The sequence below is a fragment of the Cercospora kikuchii genome (genome assembly GCF_019650295.1).
Source record: "Cercospora kikuchii DNA, contig_00001, whole genome shotgun sequence".
Classification (NCBI taxonomy): domain Eukaryota; kingdom Fungi; phylum Ascomycota; class Dothideomycetes; order Mycosphaerellales; family Mycosphaerellaceae; genus Cercospora; species Cercospora kikuchii.
This window is the reverse complement of record NW_025408582.1, coordinates 3,118,391-3,140,864: the sequence shown is the minus strand read 5'-3', so window position 1 is coordinate 3,140,864 and position 22,474 is coordinate 3,118,391. Positions and strand designations below refer to the sequence as shown.

General features: G+C 53.0%; 8 protein-coding genes across 8 annotated transcripts; 2 read left to right on the top strand and 6 right to left on the bottom strand.

Annotated features, from left to right (window-relative positions):
• Positions 1-327: 327 nt before the first annotated feature.
• On the bottom strand, positions 328-1,454 carry CKM354_000119500 (uncharacterized protein; the record flags this gene model as incomplete). The annotated part of the gene is made up of 2 exons (XM_044796311.1): positions 328-1,376; positions 1,427-1,454. 2 exons carry the CDS (start codon positions 1,452-1,454, stop codon positions 328-330), a joined length of 1,077 nt encoding a protein of 358 aa, XP_044652246.1.
• A 294-nt stretch (positions 1,455-1,748) lies between these two features.
• Positions 1,749-2,821, bottom strand: CKM354_000119400 (uncharacterized protein; the record flags this gene model as incomplete). Its single annotated transcript, XM_044796310.1, has 3 exons — positions 1,749-2,384; positions 2,493-2,553; positions 2,622-2,821. The coding sequence occupies 3 exons, from the start codon at positions 2,819-2,821 to the stop codon at positions 1,749-1,751; spliced, it is 897 nt and encodes a 298-aa protein (XP_044652245.1).
• Positions 2,822-3,219: 398 nt separating this feature from the next.
• On the bottom strand, positions 3,220-5,227 carry CKM354_000119300 (uncharacterized protein; the record flags this gene model as incomplete). Its single annotated transcript, XM_044796309.1, has 4 exons — positions 3,220-4,583; positions 4,634-4,701; positions 4,757-4,855; positions 4,908-5,227. The coding sequence occupies 4 exons, from the start codon at positions 5,225-5,227 to the stop codon at positions 3,220-3,222; spliced, it is 1,851 nt and encodes a 616-aa protein (XP_044652244.1).
• Positions 5,228-6,845: 1,618 nt separating this feature from the next.
• CKM354_000119200 (uncharacterized protein) lies at positions 6,846-8,023 on the top strand (the record flags this gene model as incomplete). Its single annotated transcript, XM_044796308.1, has 2 exons — positions 6,846-7,735; positions 7,792-8,023. The coding sequence occupies 2 exons, from the start codon at positions 6,846-6,848 to the stop codon at positions 8,021-8,023; spliced, it is 1,122 nt and encodes a 373-aa protein (XP_044652243.1).
• Positions 8,024-8,469: 446 nt separating this feature from the next.
• On the bottom strand, positions 8,470-9,551 carry CKM354_000119100 (uncharacterized protein; the record flags this gene model as incomplete). The annotated part of the gene is made up of 4 exons (XM_044796307.1): positions 8,470-8,906; positions 8,960-9,112; positions 9,166-9,225; positions 9,278-9,551. 4 exons carry the CDS (start codon positions 9,549-9,551, stop codon positions 8,470-8,472), a joined length of 924 nt encoding a protein of 307 aa, XP_044652242.1.
• A 3,763-nt stretch (positions 9,552-13,314) lies between these two features.
• CKM354_000119000 (uncharacterized protein) lies at positions 13,315-13,974 on the top strand (the record flags this gene model as incomplete). Its single annotated transcript, XM_044796306.1, has 1 exon — positions 13,315-13,974. One exon carries the CDS (start codon positions 13,315-13,317, stop codon positions 13,972-13,974), a length of 660 nt encoding a protein of 219 aa, XP_044652241.1.
• Positions 13,975-14,104: 130 nt separating this feature from the next.
• CKM354_000118900 (uncharacterized protein) lies at positions 14,105-14,394 on the bottom strand (the record flags this gene model as incomplete). Its single annotated transcript, XM_044796305.1, has 2 exons — positions 14,105-14,217; positions 14,271-14,394. The coding sequence occupies 2 exons, from the start codon at positions 14,392-14,394 to the stop codon at positions 14,105-14,107; spliced, it is 237 nt and encodes a 78-aa protein (XP_044652240.1).
• A 977-nt stretch (positions 14,395-15,371) lies between these two features.
• On the bottom strand, positions 15,372-21,761 carry CKM354_000118800 (uncharacterized protein; the record flags this gene model as incomplete). Its single annotated transcript, XM_044796304.1, has 3 exons — positions 15,372-16,097; positions 16,150-21,216; positions 21,267-21,761. 3 exons carry the CDS (start codon positions 21,759-21,761, stop codon positions 15,372-15,374), a joined length of 6,288 nt encoding a protein of 2,095 aa, XP_044652239.1.
• Between the last annotated feature and the right edge of the window lie 713 nt (positions 21,762-22,474).

Below are 22,474 nucleotides of genomic sequence, written 5' to 3'. Positions count from 1 at the left end.
ATTCCGCTTTCCGTGTGACTGCCTCAGGCACGATGCTAGAGGAAAGAGTCTTCGATTTTCCTAGTCGACACTAACCACATGCATCGGCGGAAGACAAGTTGGACATGTCTCACGCCACTAGCGGTCACTTGACAGGATCTGGAAGAACGGGAGAGTGTCTCAAAAACATTTTCGCGTCATGACCTTGCTCGTGGCTGAGCTAAGAAGCAGAGAAACACCAGTATCATATCGAAAGCAAACGAATCTTCTAGCAAGTACTTTTTTCCTGGGTCAACCAGTGACCAGGCTCTCATCAGCATCTACTCCTCAACATCCTGTCATCAAGTATCAAGCGTCAGCGTACTCAGTCACCGGCTTGACGCCTGGCAACTCAGCATCCCCATAGAAATCGATCTTCCTCAGCAGCTGCACCTTCTGCCGCTTCGTTAGACCGCCCTCTTCTACCTCATTGCCCTCCCACTCAGCCAGCTCGAGCTCCTCTCTGTCTCCAGGCTTCATGGCATTGATACCTCTCCAACTTGGCGAATTTCCACCATCCAAAACCCGCCCGTACTGCATTGCCTCTCCAGGACGTAGCTCTCGACCCTCCTCAGTCGTCAGCCACTCTTTCTCCCGGTCGACCGCCTCGAGTACATAGTCTTGCAAGTCACCCAACGTCACCCCCTCGGCGTTCGAGCTATAACCGAAGACTTCTCCCCATGGCCAGATAGTCGGAAATTGGTAGTTGGTGTAGTGCATCTCGACTAAGTCGACAGGTGGCTGGCAGATGAGTTGCTTGCGCCAGAAGCCCTTGCGTGGATAGACGACAAGCTTACGTTCCCAGAAGCGGAAGGTGAAGTTTTTGATGTAAGAGAAGCGGGAGTCTGGGTGCCAGGTATTGACGTGACGGAGCGAAGGGTGAAGTTTGACGGTCAAAGAGGCTTCTGTGTCGGACTCTGAGTCGGCGAGAGATTCCTTTTCTGTGTCGGGATCTGGGTTGGCAAGAAATTCCTTTTCTGTGTCGGACTCTGAGTCGGCGAGAGATTCCTCTTCTGTGTCGGAGCCTGGGTCGACAAGAAATTCCTCTTCTGTGTCAGAACCTGGGTTGGCAATAGATTTCTCGCATGGCTCGTCGCAGAGGTGGTCGCAGAGATGGAGGATGGGTTCAGTGGGGACGAAAAAAGAGCGTATGGTGTTTTGCGTCTTTCGGAGATCATTCCAGACTTCGTCGTTGTTGAAGATGATCTTTTGGAGGGTAGGAGAGGAGTCAATCAAGTCCTTCCAGAATCGAGAGACGTAACGAGCGTCTACCAGTTCGAAGACATCCAAGTTCTTCAAGATGGTCTCGAGTAGCTCCGGGGTTGTCAGGGTTTGTTCTGCGTGCGGTGTGCCGGGCTCTATCTCTGAGTTAGCCGATGGATGTGGAAACATTAGTATTTGGTCTTACCGTCAGAGCCATCTACAGTAGAGGCCATCTTTGCAGTGTGGTGTGGTGGTTGCGAGAAGGAAGGAGACAGCTCGAGAGGGGCATTTATAGTCGAGACGTGGTTGAAAAGTGGAGCTATGGAGAGCCTATGGTGATTCCACAGCTAGCTATCTGCCTACTTGCGCCTCGACCGCATGATTGCTGAGCCATTTGGAATGCAAACACGTCTAAGCAGTACCCTACAGTGTCTAATATATCAGTGTACGAGTCAGCTCTATCCCACTGACGACTACAAACTAGTAGCCGCATGGTCCTTCGTCTACCACATCCTAGGTCCTCCAACTTACGAGACTGCGTCGTAGCCGACCTCTATCTTTCCTTCTACACAACCCCAGAACTCATCTACAATCTTCTCCCATCCCTCACCTCCCCTTACAGCCATATACCTTCTCTGATCAACACTAGGATCCCAATCACCTTTCATCGCGCCGACCATCTTACCTCCAGCCTCTTCGAGAATGACCCAGCCCGCGCAAACATCCCAAGCCCAGCATCCCGTCTCCCAGTAGACATCCAAATGGCCACTCGCAACACCACAAAGGTTCAACTCAGCAGACCCCAAACTCCGAATCCCATGGACCATCGCGCCTCCAGCTTCTTTGCTTGCGCACAGCTTTCGAAAAGTGTTGACTTTCGTGTCATAATCATTGCCATCGCGATCGCTACCCCATTCAACCGCCACGAGGCGATGTGAGAGATCCTGAAAAGGCTCTGGCGAGCGGAGAGGAAGTTTGGCGGGAGTCTTATGTTGTGGGCTTGTAATGTAGGAACCTTGGCCACGGATTCCAGTATAAAGCGTTTGGGTAAAAGGGTTGTAGATCACACCGACAACGGGCTTTTTGTTGATCGCAAGGCCCAGAGACACAGCCACATACGGATGGCCATGGAAGAAATTCGTCGTGCCATCAATGGGATCGACCTATAACTCCTCACATCAGTCCAGCTGAACCATATCCAGTGGAAACCAATTCCCAGCACTACTCGATTCTAGAAGGAATCGGCCCAAACAGGAAGGGTAAGGACTCACAATAAACGTCGGCCTATCCTCCAATTTATCACCAGTCTTATACGTCTCCTCTCCCATAAACCTACACGACCCTCAGCCTTGCACCACAATCCAACCACTCTTCTCTCAAGTATCTGGAAGATCACTCACCCAAAATCCGGATACTTCCCACTCAACTGCTCCGAAACCATCTTCTCAACAGCCTGATCCGTCTCCGTCACCAAATCCGCACTATTCTTCTTCGTTCCATGCCCCGAAACAGCAGGCGTGGCAGAAGTAATCATTTCCCCGGCCTTGTAGGCGATTTCGACAAGGAAGTCATGGACTTCCTTGAGGTTGACTGCACTCATCTTGGAATGTGTGCTGTTTTGTGTTCTGAAAATTCAGCAGGGTGTCTGCAAAAGTATGTATTTTGGCGACTGCCGTGAGGTCAGAAGTGGAAAGTGGAAGCTGCGGTGAAGCTCAAGTACCGAGACCCACAACGGAAACCTTGTTTCTGCCGAACCCACGTGTTGTTGCTTCCAGAACATTATTGATCACAGAGCAGCATGGCCCGGGAACGTGAATTCGGAAAACACGAGCAACATTGGCAATTTGGTATTGCTTTTACACGACAGCGGCCTCCCTAGCTTTCAAGCTTCTAAATAGCAATTATACCTGCCTTCTCAAATTTCAAGGCCTTTTCGATCCAGGGGTATCCAACGCTGAAAACAGCAATGCAAGTGCGCCTCCAGAGTGTTCACCTCTTTCATAATAATCGTTTCCGTTTCCTGATATCATCTGGCGCACCCTCATCTTCGCCCTCGCGCTCTGCAGTATCTGCAGGATTGAGCAGCGAGTGCACATTGGAAGCCATACTACTCCTTCGGCTTCCGTCGGTGAGCCCTTTGAAAGGGAAACGTGCTCCAGGAAGTTGCCAGCCAGCATCGTTAGGATTGGCGTAGCTGGGAGGAGCAAAGCTGTTGTTGAAGCTCGGTGGACCAGATTCAGGTGGGCCGGGCGAATGGGGTCGCGAGCTTGGGTGCGATACACGAGGTAGCTCGTATTGCGCCAACGTGTCACGAATTTGCTGGTCTCCAGGATTTGTCGGACCGCGTGGTGAAGAGGGCCACGCTCCAGAGGACTGTCCAGATTGGTAAGGAGAGGTGCCTGTGGGGTACTGGGCAAGAGGCGGAGGTTGTCCACCTTCCCAGCCTTGCAGGCGAATGTCCGCCGAAGTATGTCGCCGCGGAACATTGGTTGGCGGAGAGGTCATTGTGGCTAGTGGATGTTGTTGAGGTGGTTGTGGGGGCGCGGCGGATGCTGCTGGCGCGGGATGAAGTGAGTTCGCATACGGTGGTCTGTTCGATGCTGTAGGTGAGTATGCTCCACTGTTGCCAGTGCCAATGGACCCGTATCGACGGGGTGACGCCTGTAGATACTGTGGCACAGGCGCTCGCACGCCCAAGGGACGTGAGGGTGGCTGCAGCGACGAGCCTTGGAGCGAGGGGCGCCGGGACTCGTCAAAAGGCCTTTGTCGTGGAGACATGGGGACGGCGGGCTCCATTGGCGCATTGTGGTTGTTGTTGGGTTGGAAGAAGGATTGTCGATGCGCGAAGAGGGGTTCGTGCTGCTGTTGCTGTTGCTGATGCTGCTCGTCCAGCGCTCGAAGCGCGTCAAGGTGCTGTCTGATCTCATTCCGCATGGCATACACATCGCGATGGACCGGGTTATCGGGATCGGGGACGACAGTGAGGAGGTGGGACGAGAGGTCGTTGCTCCACTGATGACATTTGGCCAGACCATCGAGCATTGCTTGATACTTGGCGTTCAAAGCTTTATAGGCATCTTCAGAGTGCGCAAATCTGATAGACATATCCTGGAAATTGTACTCGAGCATGCTCAGCCTCGCCTCCACTGGGTCCTGCATGGGCTCCATTGGTGTGCCTGGTGGTTGCGGTGTGGGTATTTTGGGAGCCGTTGAGAAGGAATCGCGATGGATCAGTGCATGCCTCGATGCTCTTCGTTTAATCTCACGTAGCCCGACAAGGTCGCCGCGCTTGAAATTGCCCTGGCCGTGCTTGAACTCCCACAAGGGCGAGTCGGGCGAACCTGTGTGGAAGACATCGCTGACTGGGGGTCGTCAGCAATGCTAGGAGGGGTTGGCAGGCTCTCAAACATACCTTTGTGGAAGCCGTACATGTTGAGCTGGCGCACAAAGGAGGAGATATTGGTATGCTTGAAGTATTGCCTGTGGCAGCATGAGACAAGGGTACACTTTTATCACAAGGGTCTGCTCAACGTACGCTAATACTTTGGAGAACTCGGAGGATGGTGACATGACGAAGCTCTCATTGGTGCTGGACCACGAGATAAGATGTTGGATGCTTTGATCTTCAAGCATGCTACAACAGACGTCAGTGGGCGGGCGAAAGGTTGGGTCTGCTGGCAACGAACTTGTACAGCTTGTGTATGAAAGCAGTCTGCACGACTTTGGGTTGTTGCGCCGCGGCCGCAGCGCCCGTCGGCTGGGAGGAGTTTCCATTCGCGTCTTCCTGATCATGCTGTTGCTGGTCGCGCAACTTGTCCCCGTTGGGGCTCGTGGAGCTGGGAGGAGCCATGGGCGCATTTGACGACTGGCTGACGTCCATCGGGTCTCCCTGTGATGACAGGGACGCCGAAGGGAGGATGGGAATGGTCTTGGAAGCGTGAGACTGGTTTCCCTTGGACTCGGTATGGAATGAATCTCTGCTCAATGGCTGTTGCACGGATGCCATTGATGGAACTCTGCTCTTTCTATCATGAACTGGGCATTGGTCTTTCCCCGCGCAGTTGGACTAATGGGAGATGTGGATGGAGGTCGCGCGCGTAGTGTTGGACGTCTGATCGGTGCTGGTGCAGCTCGAAGGCACGTCTTTTGTACGCTGGCCCGCGCGCGCAGAGCATTGGACGCGCTCAGACCGACTTCATGGTGCCCACGTGCAGGATGTGTATCGGCATGCGATCGACAGTCTGGCAGCAGCTCGCATGTGCAGCTCGAGGTGTTTCTCGCAGACGCAGACCCTTCCTTGCGGGGCTAGGGACGATCGGGTTGCTGGAAGACGACGGCGGGCGGGAGGCGGGCGGACAGCGGGGAGGGCGTGCAGGCGATGAGAGATAGCAATGCTTGCATACAATACAGGACTTGCTCAGCAGAGAATGACAGGGCGACACGCGAATGAGTTGCAGGTGGTGCGAGAAAGTGATGGAGAATCGGGAGTTGCAGCACAGCTTGACCGACTCGCGACTCGGCACGGAAAGTGATCCGCTCCTTCTCCTATTCTCTGCTCTCGTGTGGTCGCTCTTGCCTCGTGAAGAGTGTCTGTGAGAGGCGGAAAGTGTGCAGAGTCATTTCGAGCTGCACCTTTCCATCTCCCGCAAGCCAGTCGAAGCCTCTCACGGCGGCACGACGACAGAAGGCTCGTCCTTCCCGTCGGCAACCCTTCGCGCCCGCTTTCCACACGCCTTCGTCCCACCGCGCTGGGTCGGTGATATGCACCTTCCTTGTCATGACATATAGCCACTCCGGCAGCGACAGACAACGGCACAGCACGTGGAGTGGAATGCGCGAAAATGGCAAGTGCGAGCTCTTGTGCGACGACGAAGAAATATAAAGTGGATGCCCGCCTCACCTTTTGACGCCGTGCTCGCTCATCACCACCGCGATTTTGTCCACGCTCACGACTGCAGACCCTTCTAGACTGCGATCGACATGAACACGAGCATCCGCGAACTGCTCCAGGCCGCCGACCGCGATGAACGGCACTCACTGTACGCCCGTTGCTGATATAGCAATGTGCGATCGCCTGGCTCACACACTTGCGCAGGCTTGAGGAGCTCGTAAATGTCCTGCAGTTCGAAGACCGACAGGCACTATCCGGCCTGATCTCGAGGAAAAACGATCCTCTTGTCCGATTGCCCGTGGAACTGGTCCTTCATGTCTTCGCTTATCTGCCAATATCTTATGCATGGCGACTCCAGCAGGTCTGCAAATCTTGGCGCCATGTTCTGTCGTCCGAGAGCTTCCAGCGATGCCTCCTCGCTCCATTCGAATATCATGATCCCGCATATAGCGCACGCCCTAGCGGATGGGCGGCAAGTCAGTCGGTGCAAAACAAGCTACGACATATACTGGCATGGCGAGGTACCGTGCCACTGTCGGAAGCTACCATCTCCAGAGATTGCGCGAGTCACGAAGACGACACCTCATGCCAAGCAAAGCGAACGGTAGCACTTCACCGCACTTGCGTTGCCTATCTTCACAGCAAAGCAGATGAAGGGGATGTCATCGTTGTGCACGACCTACTATCCTCTCGACCAGACCTTCATCTGAGACCCGAAGGGCGAGATAGAATCATGACTCTTGTCCTGTCCGAAAACCTCGTTGCATGCATCACTTTCTCCGCAAAACTGTATGTGCAAGCTCTTGACGACGAAGGTGGTTCTCAGAAGACGATTCGTCTCCCCTCGGCTGCAGTATCCACCTTTCATGCCGACGGCAACTGCCTTGCTCTTACTACAACGGACTACTCTGGTAGCACGTCTTTACTGCTGATCTATGATCACCTCACCCGTAGAGCAGTACAACATACTGTCGAGCATCCGAGAGCTGCCGTTTCGGAGAATTGCACCTTAAACTCTGTGACATTTGCGGCAGAAATGCATCGACCGACCAGCTATGAGTGGAGCGGTCCATCCTCTGTGCTCGTCGGCGAGGAGCAAGGCACATTCGACTTGTTCTACGAAAGTTATGGTGAAAGCACGCCGGGAACAGATGAGCATCAGGTTTATCGCGTGCACCTTGTTCATCAAAGGTATCACATCTCACCAGCGTCGGCCCAACTACCAAACCTCTTCCACAAGCAAAGCGAGCAGATCCTGCTGTTATTGACAACTCCTTTCCTAACCTCGATGGACCTGGGCAGGCGCATATGCATCCTCGGTGCACCGAGACCCACCGGCAGTCCAGGTCAATGGTACTTTGGCCGATACTTGCTTGACGTGAATCAGGCGGAACGATGGTCAAGTCACCATGTGCCGACTTTTGATGCGGCAACTGGTGTGCTAAGTACCAAGGACTACTACTTACCTACCAGTCCCCGCAAGAAGCCAAATCCGGGAAGATTAATGACCAACAGCCGGATCACGCAATTGTACTCGATCGAGGGGTATAAGCATCAAATCCATCCCCTACTAAACACGTTCTCCATTGGAGGCACGCACTCTTGTGCGGCAGTGCGCACTAGGTCAGTGCCGCCAATCAAGTGTGCTTTTAATATCAATATCACTGATGATATTGTAGCGGCGTCTTCGATGAAGAAGTTTTCGATCAAGAAGTCTTCGATCAAGAAAGCCACATACAGGGCGTGGAGATGAACGATTCGTTCCAAATCATGTCTTTGCGCAAAGGCGGCCGCGACTCGATCCGCGTGTGGTGTTTTGAGCCCGGTCTTCACTGGAAATCGGACAGGACAACTCGTGTGCGTGGTAACGACCTTCGACGTCTCTGTGTTAATATTTTGAGAAGGGTGTAGCTGCGATGCGAGAGACATGGGCGGGTTGATGGTACAATGACAATGCTTCGTTCTGCAAGGCTCAAAACGCCCTAAAGAAACTCAGATTCACCCGATGTGGGCATCATGAGTACAACTTGAGAAGGGCTGGAGTAGAACCTCATGTGCACATTGAATTTTTCAAGTTGCCTTCAGGCCTGGCACGGGTGCCATAAGCAAGAGGTGTGCGAGAGGGTGGGTGCATGTGCCCAAAGACGGGGACACAGACGTATCCCACTTTCGCAACTTCAACGGCCAATGCTGCTTTAGTATCGCACTATTGATGCCCGAAACCTGGTATGGAGAACAAGCAAGTCATGCTTGCACTTTGTGAAAGGAAAAAACAAAGCGGAATGATGAGGAACTTATGTAAAGGAAGGCTCGGTTTAATTTTGACCGAGCGTTGTTAGATATTGACCAGATTGCGTTCACCAGCCGTGATCGGCTCTTCGCTCGATCTGTGCTGCATCGATCTCGTAGTCTTCACCCAGCTCCAAGCGCCCGATCATCTCCGCAAGTCCTAGGAAACCAGCTCTCTCCCACACAGACAGCGAAGAGAGATATCCGAAGCCCTCCATAGTGCATGCTGCACATACGGGAACATCACCCCAATGGACGTAGTCGGGGCGTTCTCCCTCTCGAAACATCAGTCTGCAAGCTGCGCAGCTATTGCCGTTGGGCGACAGCGCTTGAAGCTGAGCACAGCATCCCCACCCAGTGCAGAGATGATCGCGTTGAACATTTCCATCTGGCACCAGACGGAAACCAGGCTCGATGTTGCCGTTTGGGTCTCGGTGGTGCCGCGAAAATCCGAAAATATTGAGGCCATTGCGGTTGAAGCCACTCTGGTTGAAACCATCGTAGTCTGCGCGATTGCAGTTAGCACCATTATCTTTAGCGGGTATGAGAACTCCTCACCATAACCTTCCGTATCATAGCCTTGTCGATTATAACCTTCCTGATCGTAGCCGAAGATGTTGAAGGAAAATCCTCCATTTTCGTCGTGGTCAGGATACGAGCTGCGCGGAACGCCAGCTTTGTCGTGTCCGGTTCGATCGAAGAGATGGATGTCTTGCAAAAGGTCAACTTAGCAGGCAGCGAGTCTCACACGCACAGGCACTTACCATAACCCCTTGCATCGTACCCTTCTCTGTCTCTTCCCTCGCGATTGAACCCCCAGTCGTCTGTACTCAGTTGTCAGCATGAAACTGCCATGACCAAGTAGGAACGATTTACCAAAGCCATCTCTGTCGTATCCCTCACGATCCCAACCGTCTCCGTCGAATCCATCCTCATCGAATTCGGGTCCTACAACATCGGGATTATTGGTTGTCCAATGCACGCCATTACGATCGCGCCCCGTGTTAGGATTGTAGCCGTTCTGGTTGTAACCATCGGCGTCATATACTGGTGCTTCGTACTTCGGACAACCAGATCGGCAATCTTCCCAGAACTCTTGCCAGATCGTCCCGCAGCACAGACAGAACTGCCCGCCACAAGTGCAAGTCATGTGATTGCACGCTGATTCTTTCGTGATCCAGACTCCGCATTGGTGACACTGGCGTGTGAGCCAGCGGTCTTCTGTTGGTATACTATTGAGGAATGCTGAGATGTTGTCGTCTATAGAGGCAGTGGCGCAAATATGGGGAATCGAGGCATCGTCGAGTCCAATCCCGCAGAGTCGACATGTTGTGGTGTTGCAGTCAGGGCAGGTAATTTGGTCGCCCTTGGCGTATAGTCGTGGATTCAGAAACTGCGAGGCACCGTGCTTGAGAATGCAGGAGCGGGCATTGCAGTATACTCGTTCTGCGTGCGGCGTGTTGTACTCCTCGAGTTTGGACTCGAGGCGCTCGCGGAGGCTGGCGTCGCTGGAATTCGTGGTTGCTGAGAGATGGAACAGTAGCAGCTCGCTCGAGACTGGCGGGCAGTCATTTCTGCCACATTGTAGAGGGTGGCAGCTTTCATTTGCAAGTACTGCTTGCACTCCGTGGCGAAGGCAATCAATGCAAATGTGGTGATGGCCGCACGGGCAAGGAATTAGTGTTGCCTGGCCGCCGGCCTCCTCATCTTCGCAGATGAAGCAAGTACGCACTGTGGGGGTAGACATGGTTTCGAGTGGCTTCAGAGTATGGAGTTGTGGGGGTCGTCGAATGTTTGTGATTCTGCAAACTCAAGCCGGCGATGGAAGGAAGCAGTAAAGGAGTAGGTGAATGTGTAGCTGGTGAATGGCCGGATACGTCGGCTGATGCACATGGTGGTGTAATGATTTCCAGCTCTGTCACATGCAATACTTTGAGTGAATGCATCGTAGAGCTTGCAATAATGCAGATTTCAGAGGCGATATTGTATGGTCTTCCAACGTCCATTGTTGTGTATAGGTTCAATAGACCCGAGGTTCGAGGAGTCGCATTGTACTGCTGCTTCGTGTAGTCTTCTTGAGCTCAATCATGTCTGGTATGGCAACGAATATCAAGGCAGCAGAGGGTGGAGCAAATACGTACGCAATTGATCCATGTTCGAGCATGTTTGCTGCTGATTTTGTCTATACTCGTACGTCCATCATGCCAATGAAGTGGGATTGCCAGCCATGTTTGGCAGAGGTCGTTGAGGCTGGCTCACTGTCGCCGGTGGCAGGTTCGTTGTGTTCTAAACAATCTTTGGAAAACATATCATAGCAGAGCCCAGTCGAAGGAGGTGAGTACGCTTTATGACTTCGGAGAGAGGGATTACTTTCGTGTTTGCTGTTGTCTTGATATCAAACTTATTCGCTCAACAAAATGGCTTGTTGCAGGCCGCTGCCCGCAACGCAATCTCTACTAAGACCAAACTGATGAGCAAAGAGGCCGCCATTTGTTTGGACTAGAATATGTTCTCTGACGAATGGTCTGGTTATTCCCGCTCGTGCTCTCTTGGTTGATCATGAAGGCCGGTATCGTAGACGCATTTGGCAAGGGATAGATGCATTATCGTGCAAATATTTGAGGGCGTACGATTCAATTGAGCCTGTAGATGCGACCAGATCGGCCATGGGCTATACGGTTGTTGGGACAAGCAAGAAGCTGACTTCATCCGATGCTGCCGGACCTGAAGTAGGTCGCTCATACCGTCTTGTACTGGAATCAAGTCGTCCGATGCCCAGCTGCACTTCACGCAACGCGGAATGAACAAAGGGAGGCACTCGTGCTGATGTGTAGAGGGAGAGACAGAAGGCGTGGACTGTGGCTGTGGGCAGTCGGCCGACGATCGGCGCTGCAGATCGTGCTTGGCGAGCTTTCCTCTTCGTACTGAACGCGTCTCCGCAGCATCCTCTGCCGTAACCATCTCGTGTTTCATTGGAATGGCTTCAAAGCGCACCCGTTTTCGTGTTCATGATCACGGGCTCGAAGCACAATTAATACGACCTCAATGAACCCAGTCCTCACGCGCCACGGAATTGTTCAGTCACGCCATGAGCCGTATGATCCGACGGTCGTCGGTCCAGGTTGCCCGGATGGTAAGGAAATATGAACAAGATGTCAAATACATGGAACAGCTTGCAGCCGTGCCGTCGATGGCGAACGTCAGCTTATACCTCCTCCCATCCACAAGTGTCTGGACTGGCCAATGCACCGGAAACACCAGGCGCAGCAGCCAAGCCTCGCCCTCGCCCTGGCATTTTTGCGAGGAGAAGTTTCGAGCACAGTTTCAGTAATCAAAGCCAAGCACATTGCCACGCAACTTCTTCCTCAGGTGCAAACGTTACGGAACGGTGCAATCTTTGCAATTAAGGAGAGCAGGACCCAGAAGTAATTTTGATCTTATATTGAACAGAAAGGAGTGGTATCGATCTGCCTCCGCTACCGCGTGTAGACTCCGCGTGTACATGCATCCCCATCCGACCACTCAAACCGACCAGCCTCATCGCCAGATTCGTACACCATGCAGAGCACAGCAGCGCTGTAAGACGACGATTGGCTTCGCCACATGGGTTGTGCACGAATGTCACCATGTTTCGACTGCCTCCCGCTCTGCTTACGTCTTGAACGTGCTCTTCCGAGAATCTAGCGCGACCAAAAATCCGAGAACCCGCCGTCTTTACTGCTAATTCACCGCTTAGTGCTATATGTAGATCAAGTCTTCACACTACATCGCTCGCTGCTTCATCTATACAGCTTGCCCTCCTGCAGCATCTGACCTTAGTCCCAAATACATCCCGTATCCTATTGTTTCCCTTGTTTGGCTGTCACCTTCCTAAGCATCACAGCCACATCGCCGCCATGTACAGCTTATTCAACTCGTCTTCCAGCTCCCTGTCGGGCAGAAATGGCCAAGCTGAACGCCGACACCGCAACTCCATCGACAGGCACTCTTTACAACCTCTCGTTCACGACCATGGCACTGATGAGAGACGCTATTACCGAAGTGCCGAATTCCAGCAAGCGCTCGTAGAAGACCAAATGCAACGAGCTCAGACGCCACCACTGGCATTGTCACCTCAAGTTGAACAACCAAGACGTCGTTTGTCCCGATACAGCATCCACAGAAGAAGCACTGCAGGATCCCGATCATCCGCGTCACTCATGATGCTCGACGTATCTCCAACCATTTCCGAAGATGGAAATCAAGAAGACTCCGAACAACGAGAACACCTTGGCGGCGAACCTGATGTCCCATGCTCGCCGTATTCTTCAATTGTCGCGACCGAGCAAAAATCTCCGGCAAGCACGGCAGGTTCTAATCATAGTTCCGTATCGGAGCCACGACCGATGAGCAAGCACCTCGTGCCCCGCATCCACCTAAATGGTGTCGCTCCTCTTCTCAAGCGGATGCGAAGCATTCGAAACTTTTAAAGACAGCACTGGAAAAATGTTGAAGTCGAGTGAGGTCAGCAGCAAAATAGTGCAGAATGGTCGAAGGATTCACGCAGCCGAGTCTCCACATCTGTGGTGGAGAACGTGTTGCAGCTGAGAGCTTGTCCGTCAACAAGCTCTTCTTTGCATCCAGTCTCAGTGGCCTCGCTGCACAAGTATAGCCAAACGGAATAAGCCATCTGAAGCTCGTCGCTTCTAGAAGCAGACACCGCAATTCTGGCCGGGACAACATTGCTCCCAATACGCTACACAGCAAGCGGTAAAGCCCAGTCAGCAGACGCATTGGGACAACGCTGGGATCCTGAAGTCGTACAGTACCGTGACTCACTCGAGCAAACCTCTACAGTGTATTGGGACTTCTGTATATCACTCAGCATTAGTCAATGCTCTCGGTACAACAGGCTACAACACTTTCCCTATACGATGGATAACCCCAGAACGATCAACTCACAAGCCTACGATCACGTTGCAGAATGGTACCTGGACTGGTCGAACACCACTCCATCTCCACGTCAACGCTACACAGAAAAAGTCCTCCAAAATGCCAAATCCATCCCCAAACCACGAATCCTCGAACTCGGCTGCGGACCCGGCGTCCCCATTACCAAAATGCTACTAGACCGCGGCGCCGAAGTTATAGCAAACGACATCTCCGCCAAACAAATCAGCATGGCGAAAGAACGTTGTCCTGAAGCTACATTCATCGCAGGAGACATGTCCGAACTAGCTTTCGAACCCGCAAGTTTCGACGGCATCACATGCTTCTACGCTATCTTTCATCTCCCGCGTGAGGATCAAAAGACTATGCTCGCGAATATCCATTCGTGGTTGAGGCCTGGTGGGATGTTGGTGTTTAATACAGCGACGGTTGATGAGGAAGAGATTCATGGAGAAATGATGGGTCATGGGATGTTTTGGAGTAGTTTTGATACCGAAGGGAATAGGAAAATGGTTGAGGCTGCTGGGTTTGGGAAGATTGAATCGGAGATTTTGGAGGCGGGGGATGGGAAGCTAGATCCGAGTGATCCGGATTATGGAGTTAAGTTTCTGTGGGTTGAGGCGAAGAAAAAGGGTGATCTATGATGGGAGCGAGGAAGTAAATTTGGGTAATGTAATTTGATATCCTCAATGGACTTCTGGCATTGAGATAATATATGGTATGGTATCGCTACTGTGTCATGTCGTATCTCGTAAGATTCATTCGGGTATCAAACTATTTCGTCGCACCACCTGGCACATTCTTGTTGATTTGGCCGTCGGCGAACTTGTTGATCTTGTCGTCGTACTTGTCACCAAGACCTGCACGGTCGGTAGCGTTGTCGATTTCTACGTGACATGTTAGTGGTCGTGTTTGTACTGGTAGCAAATGGGGAACTTACGGGTGTGGCCGACACCGCTGATGCCCTTCTCAATACCAGATTGCTGTCCACCAGCACCGGCGTTTCCGCCAGAAGAGCTACCGCCCTTGACGGCGTTCTTGGCCTTGTCGAGGAGTCCAGACATGTTGGGTTGTGGTTGATTTGTTGGTTTAATGAGTTTGTAGTAGCGTTGCTTGATGAGATTAGATTGCTTTACCTTGGGGTCAAGGACTGCGTATATATCTATAGGACATTATCGGCAACGTCATGTCCCTCGTTTGGTACGATCCATCCTTTGCCAACTCTTGCAGTGCTCCTGCCAGGTTGCGGGCTGAATCACTGGCCAGAACATGTTGATGCAGATGCGGGTCTGAGTGGTTGGAACCACTGATTGCGTGCTATCGGGATTGCGCGTGCGAGTGAATGACATGCGTATGGTTGATCATGACGACGCGTGCTCCACAGTGTACCTGTGAGCTTCGTAGCTGAGCTCTGCAGCTGTTTCCCTGACATTGGGTCCTCAGAGAAGAGACTTGCGTGAAGCTGAGAGGGAAACTAGACGGTAAGCGTCTACGATAGGTGAACAACTGTGAGAACAGAGATACGACTTGATGGCTTAGATGAGGAGCGATAGCCATTGTGTCCGTCGAGAAGTCGTCAAGCCGTAGAGAAATGGCATGATGTCATTGGAGCCAATGCCGCTGGATTGAACTGCCGAAAAAGACGATTCCGAATGCATCGCAACATTCATTTGCTGATTCATAGCTCATATGCCGCTGTATAGTCATCGATAATAGCGACTCGCCATACTGATCGAACACTTTCTGGGTCGTGTAAGCAAAGGCAAAGGCGAGGAAACTAGAGAAGGCATCGAGTATCGGAACAACGTTAATGCGAGCCGATCATTCCGGGATTGACCACACGCGTCGCGTCTCCAAACTCTCCCAGCTCGACATCCAACCAACATGAACTTCATCTTTTCATTGTCGTCAAAGCCACACACGGGAGCAGTTGCACGCAAATGCAAAAAGATGATGAATTGCTTTCATTCGTACAGTCGTTACTCAATGCTCAACCCGCCACCAGAACCCCAACATATGAAAGGCGCAACGGCGCGTGCAGCTAAGCAGAAATGATCTCCCACTCACGGTTGCCCTGGAAGGCTCCTTCGTTGCTCTCGGCCTTGCCGGAACCGTAGCCCTTGGCCGACCACTTCTCAACACCTTCAACACCCTTGAGTGAGTCACCGAATGTCCTAAACAGCTGCGCGTTCAGTGACTCGTAGCCCTTGTACTCCCTCGGCCAGCTCCCAAGGCGTTGATAGGCCAGCTTCAACAGACGCATATGCCACTTGACAAGCTGGCCACGTTGCGAAGCACTGAAGCCAGAACCTGCGTTGGCCTGATGATCTCCGGAGCCATCATGATGGATGCCATGCTCTGCCAGAATCTGAGCAGCGCTGTCATCATCATCGATATCTCCATCAACATCTCCACCGGTAGCATCAGACTGCAACCAGCGCAGAATATCCTCGTGTACGATGATAGCTTTTCTGAAGTGGTCTGCGGCAAGGCCTGCTGCAGACTTGTCACTCGTCTCTTTCTGGTAGTTCTGACCGATGGAGGTGTACAGCTCAGCCAGCAGGCCATATGCTTCGAGGGTGGCGGGGTTTCGAACGCCGTTGACGCGACGGAGGTTGTAGGCAATGTCTTCGGCAAGGCGGAGGGCCTTGATTTGTCGGCCGGCGAGGTAGCGTGCGCAGATGAGACGGCGACCGAGGAGAAGCAGGACATCGGGAGCCCACTTCTTTTGTGCTTCGCGGGTGGTCCATAGCTCGGTCAAGAGCATCTAAAGTTCTGGTCAGCATCATGGTGAGTCCAAAGCGTGAGTATTTACTTACCTCTAGGGTGTCGTAATCCTGCTGTTCGCCCAACAAAGCAATGAGCTCGTTCAGCTCCTTCAGTGGAACTTGGGCGAAGTTGATCTTGTCCTCTCGGCAGATGACGATGATGTCTTTCACGATCTTGTTGGACAGCTGCAGCAGCTTCTTGCGGAGCTCTGGATCTGGGCACTTGTTCTCGCCACGGCCATCGAGATACGAAGCGAGCTCGAATCCTCTGGCGATGCCCTTTGGTCCGCGGTAGCCCTTGCGGTGCTGAGCGTACATGAATGTCATCTTGGCAATGTCATGTGCATCCGCGAATTGGTTGTTATCGACCAACTTCTTCAAAGTAGCGTTCGAAGCCAAGATCACAGCGCGGACGAAGTCGGTGCACTTGCGGTTCGAGATGTGCTCCAAGATGCCAACGATGAAGTGGCGTGGCGACTCCTTGCTCAGAAGCTGCACACTGGACGCCTCTCGTTGCACGAAGATGTCGACGCATTGTTGGTCAACAGAAGCAATGAGACCAGAGCGGTTGGCAAAGCGCAGCAGATGTCGGAGAGGAGCTGCGGCAAGGAGCAGCTTGTCGAGTGCTGCCTTGCTCTTCACCAACTGCTTGAAGTTGCCGTACATGAAGGCTTCCGCGGTCAAGCTGGCCATGATCTCGGAGAGTGTGATCCGAAGATCCTTTCGCAATTGGTACTCCAAAACAGCGAGGAAGAACAGAGAAGCATGGCTTGCCTCAACAACGCTCCAGCTGGAGCTGGATCTCTTCTCGCGAACCACCAATTGGTAGTGCAGCTCCTCGACAGTCTGAGTGCACTGCTGAACCAAATTGGCCGCCTGGTAGGTCTGCACCAGCGACATGGCAGACTCGTACATCCTCTCCGAGGAAGTCTCCTTCTGGGTAATGGTGATGACCGCGGTGTTGAGTTCCTTCACTGCAACCTCGGTCTTGCTCTGCTTGACATAGAGCAAGGACAGCTCGCGGAGGCTGCTCAGCGTCTCCTCGTGCGAATAGGTGTACTTGCTCTTCTTCTCGGAGAACTGCTCTTCGTAGATCGAGACAGCCTTGGCGATAGTCTCGGAACTGGCGGAAGAGGACGAGGAGTGGAAAATGCGCTTCTTGTACAGCGTTGTCAAGCTCGAGCGAAGCTCAGACAATTCAAAGTGGCTGGAAGACGAAGATGACTCCGATTTGGACGCGCTCCTGGAGGCCTCTTCGTACAGGGCAATGGACTCCTCGATGCGGGACTCACTCTGCTGCGTGACGCGTGCCAGCGCGACAGTGGCCTCGATCGCGATGGTCGATGTTGCGCCGAAGACCGTCTTGGTGGTCTCTCGGTACTGGCTTGTCACCTGGAGAAGAACCTCGTAGTCGGCCTTCGTCTCCTCGAGGCTCTGGTAATAACGCTCGTACAGAGTCGAGACGAACTTGGTCTCAGAGAATGACTTGAACTCCTTGTGCTTCTGAACAAATGTGGTCCAGATGATCGCGTAAGCAGCGACAGCATCGCTGTATCTGCGCTCCTCCCAGTACGACTCGGCGACAATAATGGCAGCATCCATGGCACGAACGTGGACTGTTGTGGAGTCCTTATTCAGGCTCACCACGATCTGCTGGTAGTACTCCAACCAGTATGGATGACTGCGTGCATGAGCTCTGCATCGCGAACCCAGCTCGTACAAGATCGTGATCGTAGTCTCGTGGCTTGGGCCCAGCGTTCGACGGTAGACCGCGAGCAGCTCTTGGTACACAGCAATAATCTTGCTTGGGTGGCCGCGTCTCTGGTAGAACCCGATGATCAAGCTCTTTGCCTTCTCGAGCAAGGTCGTATCCTTTGTGTTGGTGAGAGATGCTCGGTAGAGTCTAACGTAGACGTCCTCGGCCTTCTCGAACTGGCGCTGCAAAATGTAGACTTCTGCGAGTCTCTCGACAAGCTCAATCGACTCCTTGTGGAAAGAAGAAGCGATCGTCACCTCATGGACAGACCTGGACATGAAAGAGCTCCAAGTTCGCTCAAGCGTAGATTGAATGACCGAAACAGCTTGAGAGTACTTCTTCTCTTCGACATATCGTGCTGTCAAAGTCTTCGCCAGCGTGAGTGTCGAGGTCTCGACACTCTTGCTCTTGTTGCTGATGAGCAGGTGGAACATCTCATATTGCTCGTGGCTGGACGTGGACGAAGTGCTGCTGGAGTCCTTGGTGGCCTGTGTCAGAGCTTGGGTGCTGATGACAGTCATCTCTTCCTCGATCTCGGTGAACGATCTGGACTCCTCCTTGCGGACGTTCTTGTAGTAGTACGACGCATGCTTGTAGATCGACAACGCAGCGGAGTACTCGCCCACACTCTTCAAGAAACGAGCGGATTCAGTCAACCTGGTCACAATCTTCTCCGAGTAGGACAGCTCGTGGTGCTCGTATTCTCTCCAGATCGAGGTCGTCAAGCTCTTTGCTTCCATGGTTCGCTTCTGTGTGTGCAGGTATTGCGAGTAGGCCTGCACCACTTGGATCTTCTTCTCATGCCACTCGACAGAAAGCGAGGTTCTGCATGTCTCCGATAGACGCTGCCACAGCTCGACATAGGTCTGCTCCGCGCGGACGAGCTCTTGACGCTTGATGTACTCCTCAATCTCGCGAAGAATGATATCTGCCTGGCCGACATCGATGATGACGAGAGCATCCTCTTCCTTATCCTCATCAATGAAGATTCCACCTTCGTATTCGTCGAGCTCTTTGCCATGCTTTTGCTTGCCGAACTTGACAACGAATCTTTCATCGACGCCGCGAGAGACTCCGCCAGTGGCGCCGTTGCCATCGGTAGTGTGTCCGTGGATGATCTGGAGGATCTCTCGAGCATGCTCTTCCTCACTGATGGCGATGTAAAGCTCTGCGAGACGCTCACGGGTTCTGATGACGACCTCGGAGTGCATGCCAAATTGGCGCTCGTATGCCGAGATGAGCAAGATGAAGGTTTGTTCTCTGCGGGTAATGATCTCCGTTCTGGTGGTGGAGGTGTACGAATCTGTGATGCGAATATACCTGACCGCACACTCGACAACGATTGGGTGCGACACACTCAGGATGGAGCGACCAACTGAGCTGACGGGGTAGTAGAGGTTTGCTGCCTTCTCCCAGTCTTCCAGAGCTTCCCAGTAGCAAGCGGTGTTGATGTAGCTCTGAAGGACAGCTGGGTGCTTCTCGGTGAAGATCTTGATCCTCACACGGCGAACAGTATCGTGCACTTCAACTTCTTGCGCGCCGGGGAACTGATCATCCCAGCATAGCCACTCGAGGACGGCCATGGTTGTGCTCTCCGGGAAAGCCTTCTGCAGCTCTGGACTGATCTTGGGCTCGGCAGTGCTGCCCGTGGTGATGATACCGGCTTGCTGAAGATGCCATGGGTAGTAGCGAATGACATACTCCAGGAATGGGTGGCGACTGAAGCTCTGGTCGATGACTGATCGATCAGTGTCATCCAAAGTGGGCTCTCCCTTCTCCGTCAACGCAAGCTTGGCGTACGTGAGAACGCGAAGCAGGAAATCCTGCTGTGGCTCTTTGACTGGGATTTTCAGGCTGCCGGAACTCAGCAGAGTGCGGCAGGCAGTCTGTACGGAAGCATGTCGTGGCCTGATAATGTCTTCTTGCACATCCAGCAGAGGCGCCAAGGACGACACAATGTTGTGGACATTGTGGCTTCGGTCCGACCTGCCACCAGTTTGAGGGTTGATCGAGAACAGGCTGTCGATCTCGTCCCAGGTCAATGGACGAGCGGCGTTCACGAGCCATGACAATAGCAGCTTGGCATCTTCGGTTGGCTGCAAGCGGTCGATGAGGGTGCCAGTGAGCTTCTCGACAGTATGCTTGGCCTTGTTGAGGTCTTTGGCCGTGCTGTCGAGTTGTTCTGGAGTCTTCTCTAGGCGGAGAACTTCGGAGACGAGCTCTGCCCACAAGAAGTTTCCATCAGCGATGCTGATGATGTGTTCGGCGAGCGACTCTTGTTCTCGGCCAGTCTTAGCTCGGAAGTGCTGCGACTTGATCAAAGTCTTGATCACTACCTCGTGGATGTCGCCTTTGGTGTCGGTCTCAGTGATTCCACGACTGGTGCCACGAGCTCCAGTTGGCAGCTTGAGGTTTTGTGCCATTGCGATGAGCTTCACGCCCTTTGCTTGCTCGACTGCGTGCACCAGGCGCTGCAGAAGGTTTTGGCCAGCAGACTGGCCGCCCAAGATCTCATCGATGCCTTCTACAATGAGCACCAAATCAGGTGCGTTCTGAAGCGGGCTGCGAAGGACTTCCTCGAGAGCGTCCCATAGCAAATCCTCGTATTTGGTGGGGTCTGCTGTGTAGCGAGCTCTTTCATGTGCGGCGACCACAGCTGAATACAGGCGAACGTTTCCAACACGAAGGTTGTAAATCTGATGTAGCAAAGCCTTTACCACGCTGAGACTGGTGGCCTGAGATGGAACAGCTCCGACAGAGCAGAATGCAGTCGTGTAAGGCTTCCTGGCGATTGGCCTCTGCAGACGTTCTGCAAGCGCTGCCGCAAGTGTGGTCTTGCCAGAACCAGCCTGGCCATTGACGAGCAAAGATGAATCTTGGCTTTTGACAAAGTTGGAGAGATCGTCCAGAAACCAGATGCCAGTGAACTCTGCCAGGTCATTGGCGATGAGGGTGTGGTCCTGAGCCAATGTTGCAAGAACGCGGTCTTGAGGCGCAAGCCAGCGGCTGAGCACATCTACGTCCACACTGTCCTCGGAACCATTTGCTTCGATCTGGTCTTTCCAAATAGCTCTGGTGATAGACTCGCGTCGCTCACGGAACGTAGTAATAGTCTCGCCAAAGACCTCGTACATGTCCAAACTGGCAGACTGACCTTCGCTGCCATGAACGGTGCGGTAGAAGCGGACAGCGACATCGACAACCAATGTAAGGAGGTCCGTGTACATGAGACAAAGTTGCTGGTAAACGTCGCTGGAAAGCTTCAACACCTCAGAGCGAGCCAAAAGCGCCGATACCGCGGAAGAGCACCTGTACATAAATCCAAAAGCAGAATCCAGCGCAATGCTGTTAGAGTGGCCAAGCTATCTCTGGTCAGCATAGGTAGTCATTGGAAACTCGCGAGCTCACTTACCTCCAAAAGAAGCTTGATATGGCCATAACCAAGATGCGCCGCATGCTCCGTCTCGGAAGCATGCGCCTTGAGCTGCGTCTCGAACCCATGAAGACGCTCAGCGAAATATAGAGCACGAATCAACACCGTATCCCACCGGGAGCCCTTATGCGGCAAAGTCTGCAATCTCTCCGAGCGAATCCATTCGACAAGATGAATAAAAGAGACATTGTCGGCCGTTGCACTGATGCCAGCACCAAGCTCAGAAGCACTCTTTCTCTTCAGAGTGTATGCTGTATCTTTGACGATTGAGGACTTCTGTTGCCCGCCTGTAGAGCTGCGGAACACAGAGTAGCTGGAAGCTATTCTGGTGCTACCGCGGTTTGAGCCGCCGAAACGAATAGATGGCGAGCTTGGTGGAGGGGGTGAAAAGTATCCGTTCGTGCCGTTTGTGCCTGCTGCCAAAGGCGTCTTCTGGGGCGTAGATGGAGCAGGTCCGCTGACTGAACGCTGCATGTTTGCGGGTGTGAGTTTTGGTGCAGAGGGCTCCTGGACGGCTTTTTCTATAGTCGGCGCCGGGATGTCAGGATCCTGGGTTGGAGCCTTTGGTACTGCAGAAGTATTTTGAGCAATGTGTACAGGATGTACAGGATGTGGTGGGACTCCGGAAGGGTCAGAATCGCTGCAACAGCAACAGCACAGCTTGCGTTTTATTTTATGCCAGACTTTTCTCGTGGAACCCGTCGCTGGCATAGACTAACGAAGAAACTGAAATGGCTACAACTTCGGGGAGGCGGCTGAATATATGAGGGGGGTCATCGGCGTCGCCGTCTTTGCCTGCGTCCCACGTCTCTTAAGAGCTGGACTGTGCTGGCTTGCCCTGGCTGAGTGGCTGGAGTTCGGTGGTGCAGGTAGCAGTGCCTCGAGGCCAGCGATTGTTCGATCGTTGTGCCGCCATTGGCGATGCACATGTGCCATGGCGAGTCAAAGCAGCTCAATTGCTGCATGTAGCCCTGCGTCCAACGCCATCGCTACGTACGTGCAGAGGATGCTCCTTCGGATACGAGCGATTGGCTTCTTCCAGCTGCGAAGAATGAGCTTCGCGGTGTATGATCTGGTACCCGCGAACGCCTAGAATGCATGTGGCTTCCGTCATTGCTGGGACTGCTAGAACGTAGTGTCTTAGCTGGCGTGGCGGATCTCGAGTATGTGACGGCCCGCGTGGCTCG